Source organism: Rana temporaria, chromosome 2 (assembly GCF_905171775.1).
Source record: "Rana temporaria chromosome 2, aRanTem1.1, whole genome shotgun sequence".
Classification (NCBI taxonomy): domain Eukaryota; kingdom Metazoa; phylum Chordata; class Amphibia; order Anura; family Ranidae; genus Rana; species Rana temporaria.
This window is the reverse complement of record NC_053490.1, coordinates 390,297,746-390,314,098: the sequence shown is the minus strand read 5'-3', so window position 1 is coordinate 390,314,098 and position 16,353 is coordinate 390,297,746. Positions and strand designations below refer to the sequence as shown.

The window sequence follows — 16,353 nt, the reverse complement described above, 5'->3', positions numbered from 1 at the left end:
CGACACTTCCGGTTGTGCTTCTAGAGCGCCGTTGGGTAACTGTAGCAACGGCTGTAGAGTAGCAGCAGCGATTGGCTAGACTGGTGGTAGGAGGGGCTTGTTGGTAGGTTCGCGGAAACTGTGCAGCGTGTGTTGGACTGAGCAGGATGGCGGCGAGCGGGTGTGCAGATGACGAGCGCTTTGACTCTATGTTACTGGCTATGGCTCAGCAGCACGAGGGCGGCGTGCAGGAGGTGAGCGCTGTCTACACTCCGCACTCCTCTCTCACTAGTAAATCCCCCCCACCTCATAGAACTCAGTACACTCATTGATTCACCACTATGTTGTAAAGAGAGCCATGGTCATGACCAGCATTGCAATAACAATACATACACACATTTATGTGTAATATATATATATATATATATATATATATATATATATATAATTTTTTTAACCATTCAATATAAACTTACTTGAAAAATCTCCCTTTAGGGTCCATTCACATGTAGCGATTTGGAATTACGGGTAGAATTGGCGTGATTCTGCCTGCGTTTCCAAATCATGGTGAGACACTCTTTATACTGATAAATAGGGATGCACCGATACCACTTTAACACCAAGTACCGATACTTTTAGGGAGTTGGGTGAGGGCAGGGTAGAGGGGTAAGTGAGGGCAGGGTAGGAGGAGGGGTAAGTGAGGGCAGGGTAGGAGGAGGGGTAAGTAAGGGTAGGAGGAGAAGGGTAAGTAAGGGGAGGGGGGGGGTGGAAGGTTAAAGCAGGAGTTCACCCTAAAACATTTTTTTAAGATTAGATTGATGCTCATTTTGTCTAGGGGAATCGGCTAGTTTTTTTTAAAACAAAGCTGTACTTACCGTTTTAGAGAGCGATCTTCTCCGCCGCTTCCGGGTATGGGCTGCGGGACTGGGCGTTCCTTCTTGATTGACAGGCTTCCGACGGTCGCATCTATCGCGTTACGAGTAGCCGAAAGTAGCCGAACGTCGGCGCGGCGCTATACGGCGCCTGCGCACCGACGTTCGGCTACTTTCGGAAAATCGTGACGCGATAGATGCGACCGTCGGAAGACTGTCAATCAAGAAGGAACGCCCAGTCCCGCAGCCCATACCCGGAAGCGGCGGAGAAGATGTATCTCTAAAATGGCAAGTACGACTTTGATTTAAAAAAAACTAGCCGATTCCCCTAGACAAAATGAGCATCAATCTAATCTTAAAAATTGTCATTTCCGGGTGAACCTCCACTTTAAGTAAGGGTAGGAGTGGGGGGAGTAGAGAGGTAAGTAAGAGTGGGGTAGGGGCGAGTAGAGGTAAGTAAGGGCGGGGGGTAGAGGGGTAAAGGCAGGGAAGGATGGGGGAGTTGAGGGGGGTAAGTAAGGGTAGGTGGTGGGAAGTAAAGTGGTAAATTAGGGCAGGGTAGGAGGGGTAAGTAAGGACAGGGTAGTTAAGGATGGGGTGAAATAGCGATTGCGGGGTAGGAGAGTTGGGATGAGAATAGACTGTGATCGCTGTGGAAAGAGGATGGGGATGAGAATGTTATTGGGAGACTCTCTTAAAATGTTGCACTCACAGAATACCATTTCTACAGTATATGCCAGCGGTGCAAATCACGGGGCTTGAAAATTAATGTTAACCCTCAATCCTGCAAAACAAAGTAAACAGTTCAAAGCTGACAGTCTCCAAAGCAGATAAGAGTAGCTGAGTGATTTTCAGGTTTCCCCCACATAAGTACGATGCCTCCAGTCACATTAATGCAGTGTTTCTCAATTCCAGTCCTCAGGCCCCCCCAACAGGTCAGGTTTTCAGGATTTCCATTGTTTTGCACAGGTGATTTGATCAGTTTCACTGCCTTAGTAATCACCACAGCCTTTTCATCTGAGGGAAATCCTGAAAACCTGACCTGTTGGGGGGGGGCCTGAGGACTGGAATTGAGAAACACTGCATTAATGTAACATCCTCCACTGCTGCCTCAGCCAGCATGTGATAGTGCCACACCAGTCAAAGAAGTCCAGCAGTTACCTTGCATGCAAACAGACAGAGGAAACCCTTCAACTGCAAAGCCGGACACTGCTGGGAAGCTGGAACTGGATGAAGTCTGAAATTTGTTAAAGTGTGCACCCATGCAGGGCTTTGTTCACCTGCATGGTGTGGTACTGTTGTCCTGTGCCGGCAGTTCCATTGCTGCACAGACACTTGCACAAGTTCAAAAGATCCACACATCACCCTGCTGCCTGACCCTCCATTCATCCAACTTGAGACAATGAACAGTCATTGGTTTTGTTTTATTTGGGGGATATAACTTGGATGGGGTAAGGAGGATATGGGATGACCATAGAACAAGTTAGTGCTTGTCATGTTAAAGTGAATTTAGCTTTACATGAGCAAGCGTTTTGCTTCATATCTTCAAGAAAAATATATCGGTCTATAAGTTGCACTCCCCGGATGGAAAAAAATGGCGGACCCTAATTCTGACAGACTTTTACCTCAGAACTTCACCTCAGGACACTTCTCCTCCTGCACATCACTTTCCTGTCACAAATTAGTACTCCTGTCCCACCATCTTCAGCCCACTAGGCCTTACTCTGAATAAGTCCTAGCAGCTTCTGTAATTGATTGTACTTGGTGGCATTTGACTGCATAGTTACTAGGCCAGAGGCCTGCAGAACCTCTCCCCGGGGGGCCTAGTAGTTTAACAGCTATGTACTTGGTGATGGACTACTGATCCCAGCACAGATAGTCCTACTTGCAATCCCTGCGCCCTCAGATGACTTCGATTTGACACATTTACCCACAGTCTCTCTCTCTCTTCTGATCCAGGACTCCTCATCACTGGCCTTGTAATGACGAAGCTCCCTCACAGACTTCCTGTGGTACACTCACCGACCTTCTTCCTGCCCCAGGTCCTTGAAGTAGGATTTTATCTGGACGTACGTTCCAACAGCCTCCAGCCGCTTTCCCAGGCTACTCCGCCAGGGCTCACACACCCCCATGGGGGTGGGGTCCCTGCACTGTCTAGTACTCCACCCTCCACTTCTCCCGGCCGACAACTGCCCCCCATTGGCATGTTACCTCAGCTTATATAGGAGGCCCACCCCCTGCCAATCCTAGTTGGGGATTGGTCAGAGGTCCTACACTGTCTCTCCAATCGCAGGCCCTGCCTCCGTCTCTGTACATTCTCCCCAGAGACGGAGGCGCCTCAGAACTAGAGCACAGGTGACCACACCCACTGCTACACTGAACAGTCCCAGTGCCAAGATCAAAACAAACAGGCCTAGCCTGAAGCATAGGCCTGCCTAAATTTACCTGTGCTGACAGTTTACCTCACAAATCCTATTCTAGCACCTACCTATGGTAGAGGGCGCTACATTCACCCTCCACCAAAATCACAGCTGTCCTCAGCTGTGGAAATATACATTTACAAAAATACCTCCTGGGCCCAGGAGTAAAGGCATCCCATATCAATTGGATGGGGGAAAGGGCATTTTTTTATTTATTTTTTCTATAAAAGTACAAAACTAGAATATGTACACGCTAGTTTTACATACAAGTGAAGCCAGAGCACTGCTCCCTTAGGCCCTTTTCACACTGGGCGCAGGAGATACGCTGGCGGCATAGCAGCTATACCGTGGGTTTTACAGCGATATTTGGCCGCTAGCGATGCGGTTTTAACCCCCGCTAGCGGCCAAAAAATAATTAATACCGCCCGCAATGTGCCTCTGCGCTAGCAGTTTCCCATTGATTTCAATGGGAAGGTGCGGTAAACACCCCGCTCCTTCACCGCTCCAAAGATGTGGCTAGCAGGACTTTTGGAGCAGTCCTGCTAGCGCACCGCTTCAGTGTGAAAGCCTTCGGGCTTTCACAATGAAAACTGCAGGGCAGGTTTTTTTCAGGCGGTATAGCAGCACTATTTTTAGAGTGAATTGAGTTACAATTCTCTACGTGGTGACAGAAAAAAAAACACATTCCTCAAAATCTACAAAGGGTGGCATGTTTTTCCCTGCTTTTCTGTTGCTCCCTCAGGAGGGATCTAATGGGACCTTCTGGTGGATACAGTCAAAACATACATGCCGGTAGGCAATAAAACCTCCTGTTTGCTCCTGAGTGGAGGGGCCCCTCCTGAAAGGTAGGTAGCAAAGAGGTTTGTCTAGTGTCCATGATACTTCCTCCTATCAGGCACCCTGGGTGGCAGGCAATGACTGTCCTCTGCATACCGTTTGTCTTTAGAGAGACCCACCCAGACCCTGCCTTGATCTTGCAGTCCTGGTGGGTGCTCCTACTTGCAAACTACAAATAGAAGCGTTTATCCGGCAACCTCCTCCGGCTATCCCCCTCTCCTCTGACAGACACAGAGTAGCTCCTAGTAAACTGACCCGCTTTTACAACTAGGACCCTGTCTCTGTGTATGGCACGGCCAAGCCTTCATCCCTCCCGAATGTCTTTAAACCGGGCCCAGACATTACTTTCTGGCACCCTGTAGTGCAGGGCTGGGCAAACTACGGCCCGCGGGCCGTATACGGCCCGGCGGACCTTTTAATCCGGCCCCCGGGTGGATCGCTAGCAGCTATGGGGCCCGGTGAGCAGGGCAAGGCAATGACCGAGGTTTTTTTTTTTTCTCACCGCCGCCGCCGAGTGTCTGTCGGCTAAATGCCATTCAGACCTGGGAAGTACCATCGGCGCTATGGGGGGGGGGGGACACATTAAACCATCCAAGCAAAATCAGCTCATGTCAGCAGTTCCCTGTGTCAGCATGGTGGAGCCAAGTGTGACAGGCGCCCCCCATGCTTGATGAAAAGTGTGACTGGCCACTCGGCCAGAACAGCTTGCTCCGCCTACCCTCCTCTGCGCGCCTTCATCCTTTTCACCCCCCACCTGACCTCACCTCCTCACTCCTTCAGCACGGTCACTGTCCTGCATGAATACAGTGACATCCCTGAGGCGGAGTCTCCTTGCCTCTGCTGTTTGAGTTGGCAGGATGGGGATTCACCTGACCACAAGATCGTGCCCGTCTGGTGTCAGAGGGAGACAAGTCAGTGTGGAGGTAAATCATCTTGCAGTTCCTCGTGTAGCTTGCATGCACCTCTATGCTAAATCTGCTGTATTACTGCAGATTAGCATGGAAGTGCTGCCTACTAGCAGATAATTGGACTTAATGATTTTCACTGTCTCCAGGTTTTCACTCCCCCTGCTATATACCCTCCTGACCTTTCCCTGCTGTATACCCTCCTGACCTTTCCCTGCTGTATACTCTCCCTGCTGTATACCCTCCCTGGTGTATACCCTTCTCACCCTCCCTGGTGTATACCCTCCTGACCCCTCCCTGCTGTATACCCTTCTCACCCTCCCTGGTGTATACCCGCCTGACCCTCCCTGGTGTATACCCTCCTAACCGTCCCTGGTGTATACCCTCCTGACCCCTCCCTGCTGTATACCCTCCTGACCCCTCCCTGGTGTATACCCTCCTGACTACTCCCTGGTGTATACCCTCCTGACCGTTCCCTGGTGTATACCCTCCTGACCGTTCCCTGGTGTATACCCTCCTGACCGTTCCCTGGTGTATACCCTCCTGACCGTTCCCTGGTGTATACCCTCCTGACCGTTCCCTGGTGTATTCCCTTCTGATCCTCCCTGCCTCTGTCTGAACCCCCCACCACCACCATCACCACTGCCTCTGACTGAGACCCCGCACCACCACCGCTGCCTCTGACTGAACCCGCACCGCTGCCTCTGACTGAACCCCCGCACCACCAACACTGCCTCTGACTGAACCCCCGCACCACCACCGCTGCCTCTGACTGAACCCGCACCGCTGCCTCTGACTGAACCCCCGCACCACCACCGCTGCCTCTGACTGAACCCGCACCGCTGCCTCTGACTGAACCCCTGCACCACCACCACTGCCTCTGACTGAACCCCCGCACCACCACCGCTGCCTCTGACTGAACCCCCCCCCACCACCACCACTGCCTCTGACTGAACCCCCGCACCACCACCGCTGCCTCTGACTGAACCCGCACCGCTGCCTCTGACTGAACCCCCGCACCACCACCGCTGCCTCTGACTGAACCCGCACCGCTGCCTCTGACTGAACCCCCGCACCACCACCACTGCCTCTGACTGAACCCCCGCACCACCACCGCTGCCTCTGACTGAACCCGCACCGCTGCCTCTGACTGAACCCGCACCGCTGCCTCTGACTGAACCCGCACCGCTGCCTCTGACTGAACCCGCACCGCTGCCTCTGACTGAACCCGCACCGCTGCCTCTGACTGAACCCGCACCGCTGCCTCTGACTGAACCCGCACCGCTGCCTCTGACTGAACCCGCACCGCCGCCTCTGACTGAACCCCCGCACCACCACCTCTGACTGAACCCGCACCGCTGCCTCTGACTGAACCCCCGCACCACCAACACTGCCTCTGACTGAACCCCCACCGCTGCCTCTGACTGAACCCCCGCACCACTGCCTCTGACTGAACCCCCGCACCACCACCGCTGCCTCTGACTGAACCCGCACCGCTGCCTCTGACTGAACCCGCACCGCTGCCTCTGACTGAACCCGCACCGCTGCCTCTGACTGAACCCGCACCGCTGCCTCTGACTGAACCCGCACCGCTGCCTCTGACTGAACCCGCACCGCTGCCTCTGACTGAACCCGCACCGCTGCCTCTGACTGAACCCGCACCGCCGCCTCTGACTGAACCCCCGCACCACCACCTCTGACTGAACCCGCACCGCTGCCTCTGACTGAACCCCCGCACCACCAACACTGCCTCTGACTGAACCCCCACCGCTGCCTCTGACTGAACCCCCGCACCACTGCCTCTGACTGAACCCCCGCACCACCACCACTGCCTCTGACTGAACCCGCACCGCTGCCTCTGACTGAACCCGCACCGCTGCCTCTGACTGAACCCGCACCGCCGCCTCTGACTGAACCCCCGCACCACCACCTCTGACTGAACCCGCACCGCTGCCTCTGACTGAACCCCCGCACCACCAACACTGCCTCTGACTGAACCCCCACCGCTGCCTCTGACTGAACCCCCGCACCACTGCCTCTGACTGAACCCCCGCACCACCACCACTGCCTCTGACTGAACCCGCACCGCTGCCTCTGACTGAACCCGCACCGCTGCCTCTGACTGAACCCGCACCGCTGCCTCTGACTGAACCCGCACCGCTGCCTCTGACTGAACCCGCACCGCTGCCTCTGACTGAACCCGCACCGCTGCCTCTGACTGAACCCGCACCGCTGCCTCTGACTGAACCCCCCCACCACCACTGCTGCCTCTGACTGAACCCCCCCACCACCACTGCTGCCTCTGACTGAACCCCCCCACCACCACTGCTGCCTCTGACTGAACCCCCCCACCACCACTGCTGCCTTTGACTGAACCCCTGCACCGCTGCCTCTGACTGAAGGTTCATTGTTTTGGGAAATTTTGTTTAATAAATTAAAAAAAATTCTTGTAAGGCAACCTCACTTTTTCATTGTTTAACTATAACAAGTACTCGTACCAGTTGTCCAACAATGATATTTACTGCTTTTTATAAAGAAATACAATTGATTTTATGCAGTATTGAGTTTAGCCTTTTGGCCCGGCCCTCCAAAATATTTTTAGTTTCTCATGTGGCCCCATCGAAAAAATAATTGCCCACCCCTGCTGTAGTGGCTTGAGCACATGCAAATAGTCCCAAATTAGGTCATCCCCAGGAATCCTCAATGATGTCCATAATTTGCGATGGGACATAGGGATAATCTAAGCCCCACTCCAGAGCAACCTTTCTCTGTACCTCTCGCTGGAAACGAGAGAGCCTGGGTTTCCCCCTGCCAGGCAAGACACAGGCATCTGGGGCCTTGATGACCCATTGCCTTGTGTGGCTGCCCTGGTCTGGGTAATGAAAGGCTGATTGGTGAAAAGTCTGTGGGTTGGTACTGAGGTCCGTACTGGGGTCTGTGGTTCCTCCATTCCTTCGGATGGGGATCCTATGGATGGGGAATCTTCTGTGATCCATTGCTCTTCATCATTGGAATCTTCCTCCTGGGGATGACCAGGAGAAAAGCTTTTCTATGGACCCAAATCTGTCCAGTACTCTGGGTAAACCCCAGTCAATGACCCGGCCCTCGCTCACCTCATCCAGCTCACCTGAAGGATTTTCCTCCTCCTGCAGCATGGGCTCCTTCCGTATGGGCACAGCAAGGGTCCTGCTCTTCAGGGAGATTAATTAGAGGCTGCACACTAGCACTTGAAAAAGTGAAAATACTGCGCTGTCTAATAATAAAAATTAATATGAATTGCCGCTGCAACTAACCATGTGAGATGCACACAATACGAAACAATATTAAAGAACATAGCTGCAATATAAACAAAATAACTAATATAATGTGCAATATAACGTGATATCTATGAACATATATCCTCCAATTAACATAGACGAATGGAGTGTATGTAATAGATAGGATGACCAATGTTAACAAACAAATTAAAGTGACAGCTAGCCTGTCCGTTCACACTAGTGTCAACCCAACTAAAGCACAATCACATAAAGTAGAACTGAACTCCACTTGCTAACACCAGTGCTGATGTTGTGAAAAAAATATATAAACAAATAAAGTCTATATGCTCTGAAAATCCAAGAGTTAATTTCAATACGAGAGTCCTCCTCTAAACGTGATATCTGTGACTTCAAACAGACAGAACCCCCCAGTGAAAGTGATGGTCTCAGGATTCCTCCACCAATAGATGCACTGCTGCTTACCAGATTTAAAGGGGTTGTAAAGACAAAAATATTTTACTTTTAAATTAAAGTCTGACAGTAGCTGATAAAGTAAAAAGTAATGTTTTGCATTATAACTAGTTTGATACCTGTTAAAATCGAGCTGTTTTATTCACCTCCATCACTCCTGAATCATTATTCTCACTGACTTCCTGGTTTAGCGGTGCGCATTCATTCTTGCTACATCACGGCCTAATGGGAACTACAGTTCCCATTAGGCTTAGCCTCCATGCCTGTGAGGGATAAGAGAGCATCTTCACGCAGGGCTGTAGTCCTAGGGAGGGGGTGAGCAGATTCTGCTTTCCACCATGCAAAATGGCTCAGATGCTGGTGGAAAGCAAGAAGAGGAGTGACAGGAAATGGCATTTTCAAACCTGGATTATTGTATTTTGGAGGTCAAAAGGAAAAACGAGGTAAGTGATATTTAAATGCTCTAGCTTACAGCAATCAATTGATCTAATAAAAAACGAACCTTTAGTGTTCCTTTAATGATCTCGTTTTAAGGAGATCACACTCACTTGTGGCTTGCACCCCAGCCGAGGTCTCTATGGTTCCCAGCAGAGTCTCTCCACTTCCTGATTGGCTGTACCTCAATAAGGTTCACAATTCACGTTAGTGGAGTAGTATCTCAACGCCTGCTGCACTGGCCCTAAGCAGGTTAGTGGTGTACCACAGTGACCGCACCGGGCCCAGACGTTGACTCCAGCCGTAGGGATGTGACATCTGCAACATAGCATACACAGTCGCTCCACTTCTCCAATCACCCCCAAGGCAAGTCCTCCCGTGAGCTCCAACCAGATGCCGGTGTCTACCAGCACCCGATCCTGCAAATCAGGCAACCGCTGCACAGCGGGTATTCTCCAATCTCCCTCCGCCATCTTCTGCAGCCTCGGGGTATGCGCAGCATGCTGGTCTCCTCACTGTCCTTCGCCGGGGGTAACTCCACCCACACTTGTAAGCTTGGCGTGCAAGGAACTATAAGCAGATTTCGGGCCGTGTGCGCTGTGGTGACGCCTGGTGGCAGACACTGATGAATTGGAGGCACTGTCCAGGCATGTAGTTTTAGAAACCATGTCACAAAAGCTAGAACTGAAGGCAGGCAAACTATGCATCGATCACCAGTAACACAATAAAGTCTCTCCTTTTTAACATCCTACTGTGTGGGACTGACCGTGCAATATCCCGTCAGACACCCCATAGTTGTGTTCCTTTACTAGGGGCAACAGTAGACAGTCACAAACTCCTTTTACTGTGTTGAGCAGGATTTAATAAAGTCATGAAACATTTGCAAACAGTGGGTAATGCCCGCGCTATGCAGAGCGCTGGACATATTTGTAATCCAATGGGCGCGATCGCTCGCCGTGTTTTTCACGGGTGATAGCACAAGGTTACGGTCACTGGTTACAGGGCTTATCGCTGTTATGAATGTCCAATAATACAACTGAGTGCAGGGAACGTATTTGTAGCGCTGATCCTGGACGGTTGCTATGGGCGACAAACTTGAATTTGGTTTCTATGGGCAACAGCAAAAGTAAATTTTGAGAGCATAACCCAAACTTGCAAAGTCTCCCACAACTTTTAGCGGTTGCTAGGGGCAACGAACAGCAGGTGGCAAGTAGATCTCAGTGGGACCTCCATTTGTAGCGGTGCACTTGTACGAGTTCAAAAGATCCACACATCACCCTGCTGCCTGACCTTCCATTCATCCATCTTGAGACAATGAACAGTCATTTGTATTGTTTTGTTTTATTTGGGCGGATATAACTTTGGGGTAAGGAGGATATGGGATGACCATAGAACAAGTTAGTGCTTGTCATGTTAAAGTGAATTTAGCTTTACATGAGCAAGTGTTTTGCTTCATATCTTCAAGAAAAATATAGCGGTCTATAAGTTGCACTTCCCGGATAGAATAAAATGGCGAACCCTAATTCTGACAGACTTTTCACCTCAGAACTTCACCTCAGGACACTTCTGCACATCACTTTCCTGTCACTAATTAGTACTCCTATCCCACCATCTTCAGCCCACTAGGCCTTACTCTGAATAAGTCCCATCAGCTTCTGTAATTAATTGTACTTGGTGGCATTTCACTGCGTAGTTGCTAGGCCAGAGGCATGCAAAACCCCTCCTCTGGGGACCTAGTAGTTTAACAGCTCTGTACTTGGTGATGGACTACTGATCCCAGTACAGATGGTGCTACTTGCAAATCCTGCACCCTCAGACGACATCGATTTGACACATTTCCCCACAGTCTCTCTCTGTTCTGATCCAGGACTCCTCATCACTGGCCTTGTAATGACTAAGATCCCTCACAGACTCCCTGTGGTACACTCACCAAACTTCTTACCGCCCCAGGTCCTGGGAGGAGGATTTTATCTGGACGTACATTCTAACAGCCTCCAGTCGCTTTCCCAGGCTACTCCGCCGGGCCTCACACCCCCCATGGAGGTGGGGTCCCTGCACTGTCTAGTACTCCATCCTCCACTTCTCCCGGCTAACAACTGCCCCCAGTGGCATGTTACCTCAGCTTATATAGGAGGCCCGCCCCCTGCCAATCCTAGTTGGGGATTGGTCAGAAGTCATACACAAGCTGCCTGTCACTCCAATCCCAGGCCCAGCCTCCTTCTCTGTACATTCTCCCCAGAGACAGGGGAGGCGCCTCAGAACTAAAGCACAGGTGGCCACACCCACTGCTACACTGAACACTCCCAGTCCCAAGATAAAAACAAACAGGCCTAGCCTAAAGCATAGGCCTGCCTAAATTTACCTGTGCTGACAGTTTACCTCACAAAAATCTTATTCTAGCACCTACCTACATTACATTAGTGGTACTACCTGCATGGGGTGCATGGAACAATTATGCATCCCCTTGCGGGTAAACATGGCTCTACATGGGTGTACTCTATGAGCAAGGCCGTAGCAGCTAGGCCTGCTGTTCTTTCATTCATCTCACCCCTCATTGTTTGCTTTCACTTTGAGATGACCTGTTGTGTTACAAAGCCTTTTTATTTTGTTCAACCCTTACATTTATATTCTGAAGCTTTGTTAGAAGAATACAGTATACTGAATGTGATTTAGCTTTATTTTTTTTCCCCACAAAAGCTTGTCATGTCAATGCATGTTTGTGTACAATTTTACCTATTTTTGTTCTCTTATACAGCTTGTAAACACATTCTTCAGCTTCCTAAGGAGAAAAACTGACTTCTTTTTGGGGGGTGAAAGTGGAGCAGCTGAAAAGGTAAGAGAATTTTAAACTCTAGTTATTGTGGTTCTTAAAATGGTTCTTTACCCTTTGAAAAAAATGAAGTCAGCAGCCACAGATACTGCTGACTTTTAATAAAAAGATATATTTTTTCCTGTCCAGGGATCCAGTGCTGTGCTCACCCCGAACAGGTTCTTCGTAGGTCTTCGGGTCCATGGCGCTGGCATGTTTTATGTGGGCAGCTGGCTGTGATTCCATGCGGCCTCGCAGCCAGCTGCCCACTGCGCTTTGTGAATGGTAACCTTTTGGGAACTGTGACATGTCCCAGAAGGTTGCGGGCATGGGATGGGGGAGGCATGTGGAGGGAGGAGACCATCTGGTGGGTCACCAGAGAACACTGGTACCTGCTCACCCTTACAAAAAAAGTGAAAAAAAAGGGAGAGGAGGACATAAAACGAAGCTCAGCTTTAGCCACTTCCTGTCTGGCCATGTAGTTAAATGGCTGAATGGGACAAGCGGTAATGCAGACTTTCTGCATTAGCAGCTCATGCTCAGCTCCTTTAGCGTACAGTGCTGCACTCTGTTTTCGCAGTGTGTCTTGGATACAGCAGATTGCAGAGTACAGGACCAGTGAAATTGGCCCTGTACCATGTGATTGCTGTGAGCAATCGCAGTTGTAAACAATGGCTGCAGCCTTTGAATGGTTTCGCTGTGAAATGAAACCGCTTGCTACAGCCATCAGGACTGTAGTAAGCAATCAGTAAAACAAACAAACAAACAAAAAAAAACACTGTTTACCCGCCACATCCCAAACAAGTACAGTGTCACTATGGTGACATTGTACTGCTCTCACTATTGAACAGAGAAATTGATTGCTGCTCTGACATTGTATGCCTGTGTGGCAGCCATTGTCTGTGAGCAATAGCCACAGCAGTGCAATTTCTCCACAGTGACTCTGCACTGTTATGGTGATGGTATGTTAAAGTGTGTGTGTGTGTATATGTGTATATATATATATATATATATATATATATATATATATATATATATATATATATATATATATATTATACAAACACATACACGTGAAACTCTTAAAGCTCATGAAAACCCCAAATTCACAATCTCCGAAATTGGAATATTGTGAAAAGGTGCAATATTTTAGGCTCAAAGTGTCCCACTCTAATTAGCTAATTGAGCCATAACACCTGCAAAGGGTTCCTGAGCCTTTAAATGGGCTTTCAGTCTGGTTCAGTAGGAATCACAATCGTGGGAAGGACTGCTGACCTGACAGTTGTGCAGAAAACCATCATTGACACCCTCCATAAGGAGGAAAAACCTCAAAAGGTAATTTCAAAAGAAGTTGGATGTTCCCAAAGTGCTGTATCAAAGCACATTAATTGAAAGTTATGTGGAAGAAAAAGGTGCACAAGCAGCAGGGATGACTGCAGCCTGGAGAGGATTGTCAGGAAAAGGCCATTCAAAAGTGTTGGGGACTTTCACAAGGAGTGGACTGAGGCTAGAGTCAGAGCATCAAGATCCACCACACACAGACGGATCCTGGACATGGGCTTCAAATGTCGTATTTCTCTTGTCAAGCCACTCCTGAACAACAAACAATGTCAGAAGCGTTTTACCTGGGCTAAAGAAAAACGGACCTGGTCTGTTGCTCAGTGGCCCAAAGTCCTCTTTTCTGATGAGAGCAAATTTTTGCATCTCATTTGGAAACCAAGGACCCAGAGTACGGAGGAAGAATGGAGAGGCACACACTGTAAGATGCTTGAAGTCCAGTGTGAAGTTTCCATAGTCTGTGTTGATTTGGAGAGCCATGTCATCTGCTGGTGTTGGTCCGCTGTGCTTCATTAAGTCCAGGGTCAATGCAGCCATCTACCAGGAGATTTTGGAGCACTTCATGCTTCCTTCCACAGACGAGCTCTATGGGGATGCTGACTTAATTTTCCAGCAGGACTTGGCACCTGCCCACACTACCAAAAGCACCAAAACCTGGTTCAATGACCGTGGGATTACTGTGCTTTATTGGCCAGCAAACTCGCCTGACCTGAACCCCATAGAGAATCTATGGGGCATTGCCAAGAGAAAGATGAGACATGAGACCGAACAATGCAGAAGATCTGAAAGCCACTATTGAAGCATCCTGATCTTCCATAACACCTTAGCAGTGCCACAGGGTGATAGCTTCCATGCCACGCCGCATTGAGGCAGTAATTGCTGCAAAAGGGGCCCAAACAAAGTACTGAGTACATATGCATGCTTATACTTTTCAGAGGTCCGATATTGTTCTATGTACAATCCTTGTTTTATTGATTGCATGTAATATTCTAATTTTCTGAGATTGTGGAGTTGGGGTTTTAATGAGCTGTAAGCCATAATCATCACAATTATGACAAATCACGGCTTGAACTATTTCATATATTAGTTTCACCTTCTAAGTTGCATTAGTGAAACAAATTAACTTTTTGCACGATATTCAACATTTTTCAAGTTTCACGTGGGTGTGTGTGTGTGTATATGTGTGTATGTGTGTGTGTGTGTATATATATATATATATATATATATATATATATATATATATATATATATATATATATATATATAATCTTTTTTTTTTTTTATTTTTTTTTATTTTTGACCACCTCAGCTTTTACCAAATTCTAGAGACCAGCTCATGATTTGATGCTTCTTACGTCTCAGTTTGTGGTTTGCATCATGTGTGGTATAATTTCTGTGATTCCCCTTTTTTTTTTTTTTTTTTTTTTTTTTTTGGTTTTTTTTGTTTTGTACTCTTTAAAGCGGTAGTTCACCCTGACCCACATGATGTTACCATCGAGACAGGCATTGTAGCGCGAGCTACAGTATGCCTGTCCCGATTTTTTTAACCCCGTACTCACCTCGTAGTCGTCCATCGTAGATTCCGGCTCCCGCGGGGAATGGGCGTGCCTATGGAGAGGGAGGATGATTGACGGCCGGCCCTGGCACGTCACTCTCCCCGAAGACAGCCGGAGTAGGTCTCGGCTCTTCACGGCGCGTGCGCACAGGCTATGCGCACGCGTCGTGAAGACCAAGCCTATTTCGGCTATTTCCGGAGAAGCGTGACGCGCCAGAGCCGGCCGTCAATCATCCTCCGTCTCCAGAGGCACGCCCATTCCCCGGTATCTTCGATGGACGACTACAAGGTGAGTATGGGGGGAAAAAATTCGGGACAGGCATACTGTAGCTCGCGCTACAGTGCCTGATTTAAAGGTAAAAGAAAAAAAAATTTTTTTTTTCCTGTCGATAGGGTGAACCCCCGCTTTAAATTGTTCATGAACATAACCATTCCTGTAACGGCCACCCACTGGGACAGTGAGGTCATGACCCCCCCTCCGTCCCCCCTCCTCCCAGCTTGAGTGGTCGAGCCGATTGCCATATGGCCAATTTTCGATTTTTTTTTTTTTTTTTTTTTCCCCCTTTTTTAAGTAACACCCCCCCTCCCCCTCATGGCTCCCAGGAATCTCCTAACTTTTCCCCAAATTGAGGGAAAAACTCAAACGTTCATCCTGACTCTCTCAGCATAACTCCATGTTTTTTTGTATTCCTTCCATTTTTCCCATTTTTCCTTATATTCGCCTGTTGTCTCTAGATGACCATCCTTTAACTCTTCAAGCCTATATGTTTCCTCCACTTCGTCTATCCAATTCCAGACGTGTGGGCTTTCCGTCTCCTGCCACTTTTTGGGTATAAGTCTCTTAGCTGCATTTAGAAGATGTGGGAGTAGCGACTGCTTATATTTTTTTACCCCCTCTTGGCTGCAATGAAAGAGCACGACCCAGGGGTCCTTCTTTAACTCTTCGCCCGTAATAACTTTAATTTGACTCAGAATTATGTCCCAATAGGTTTGAATTTTTGGGCATAACCACCAAAGATGGGCCATTGTGCCTCTTTCTAAGCAGCCCCGCCAACACTCTGCGGTCTGATCTGCTTTAAATTTGTTAGCTTTATCCGGGGTGATGTACCACCCTGAAATACACTTATAATTTGTTTCGGCAGTTCGTGTGTCGATTGCAGATGAATGTGTTAGGTGCATGATCCTTTTATAATTTGTCCCTCTTGTGATTCCTAACTCTCTTTCCCATTTCTCTATGAAGGGTGCTTCGCTCCGAGAGCCTATCTTTACCAATATCCCGTATAATTTAGTGATAGTGCCCTTTGAGTTCTGTGTTTTGCAAATCTTTTCAAGTGGAGTTAGCTCCGCCTCCGTCCGTAATGGGCGGGGGAGGTGCCGAACAAAGTGGTGCATCTGGGAATAATGCCACCTATCCAGATTCCAATAATCCGTTTTGGATCTCAGATCTTCATAGGTCCTTATCTCTCCATCTTTAA

The 16,353-nt window shown here is 48.9% G+C and overlaps 1 protein-coding gene across 2 annotated transcripts in view; it reads left to right on the top strand.

The window, feature by feature from the left end:
- Positions 1 to 46: 46 nt before the first annotated feature.
- Positions 47 to 16,353, top strand: part of NUDC (nuclear distribution C, dynein complex regulator) — a 54,316-nt gene continuing 38,009 nt past the window's right edge. The window contains exons 1-2 of one of the 2 annotated variants that reach the window (XM_040338003.1): positions 47 to 233; positions 11,932 to 12,009. In XM_040338003.1, coding sequence (XP_040193937.1) covers positions 147 to 233; positions 11,932 to 12,009 — 165 coding nt within the window. In that variant the 5' untranslated portion in view covers positions 47 to 146. The remainder of the gene's footprint in view (positions 234 to 11,931; positions 12,010 to 16,353) is intronic. The other variant, XM_040338002.1, reaches the window with a different exon arrangement.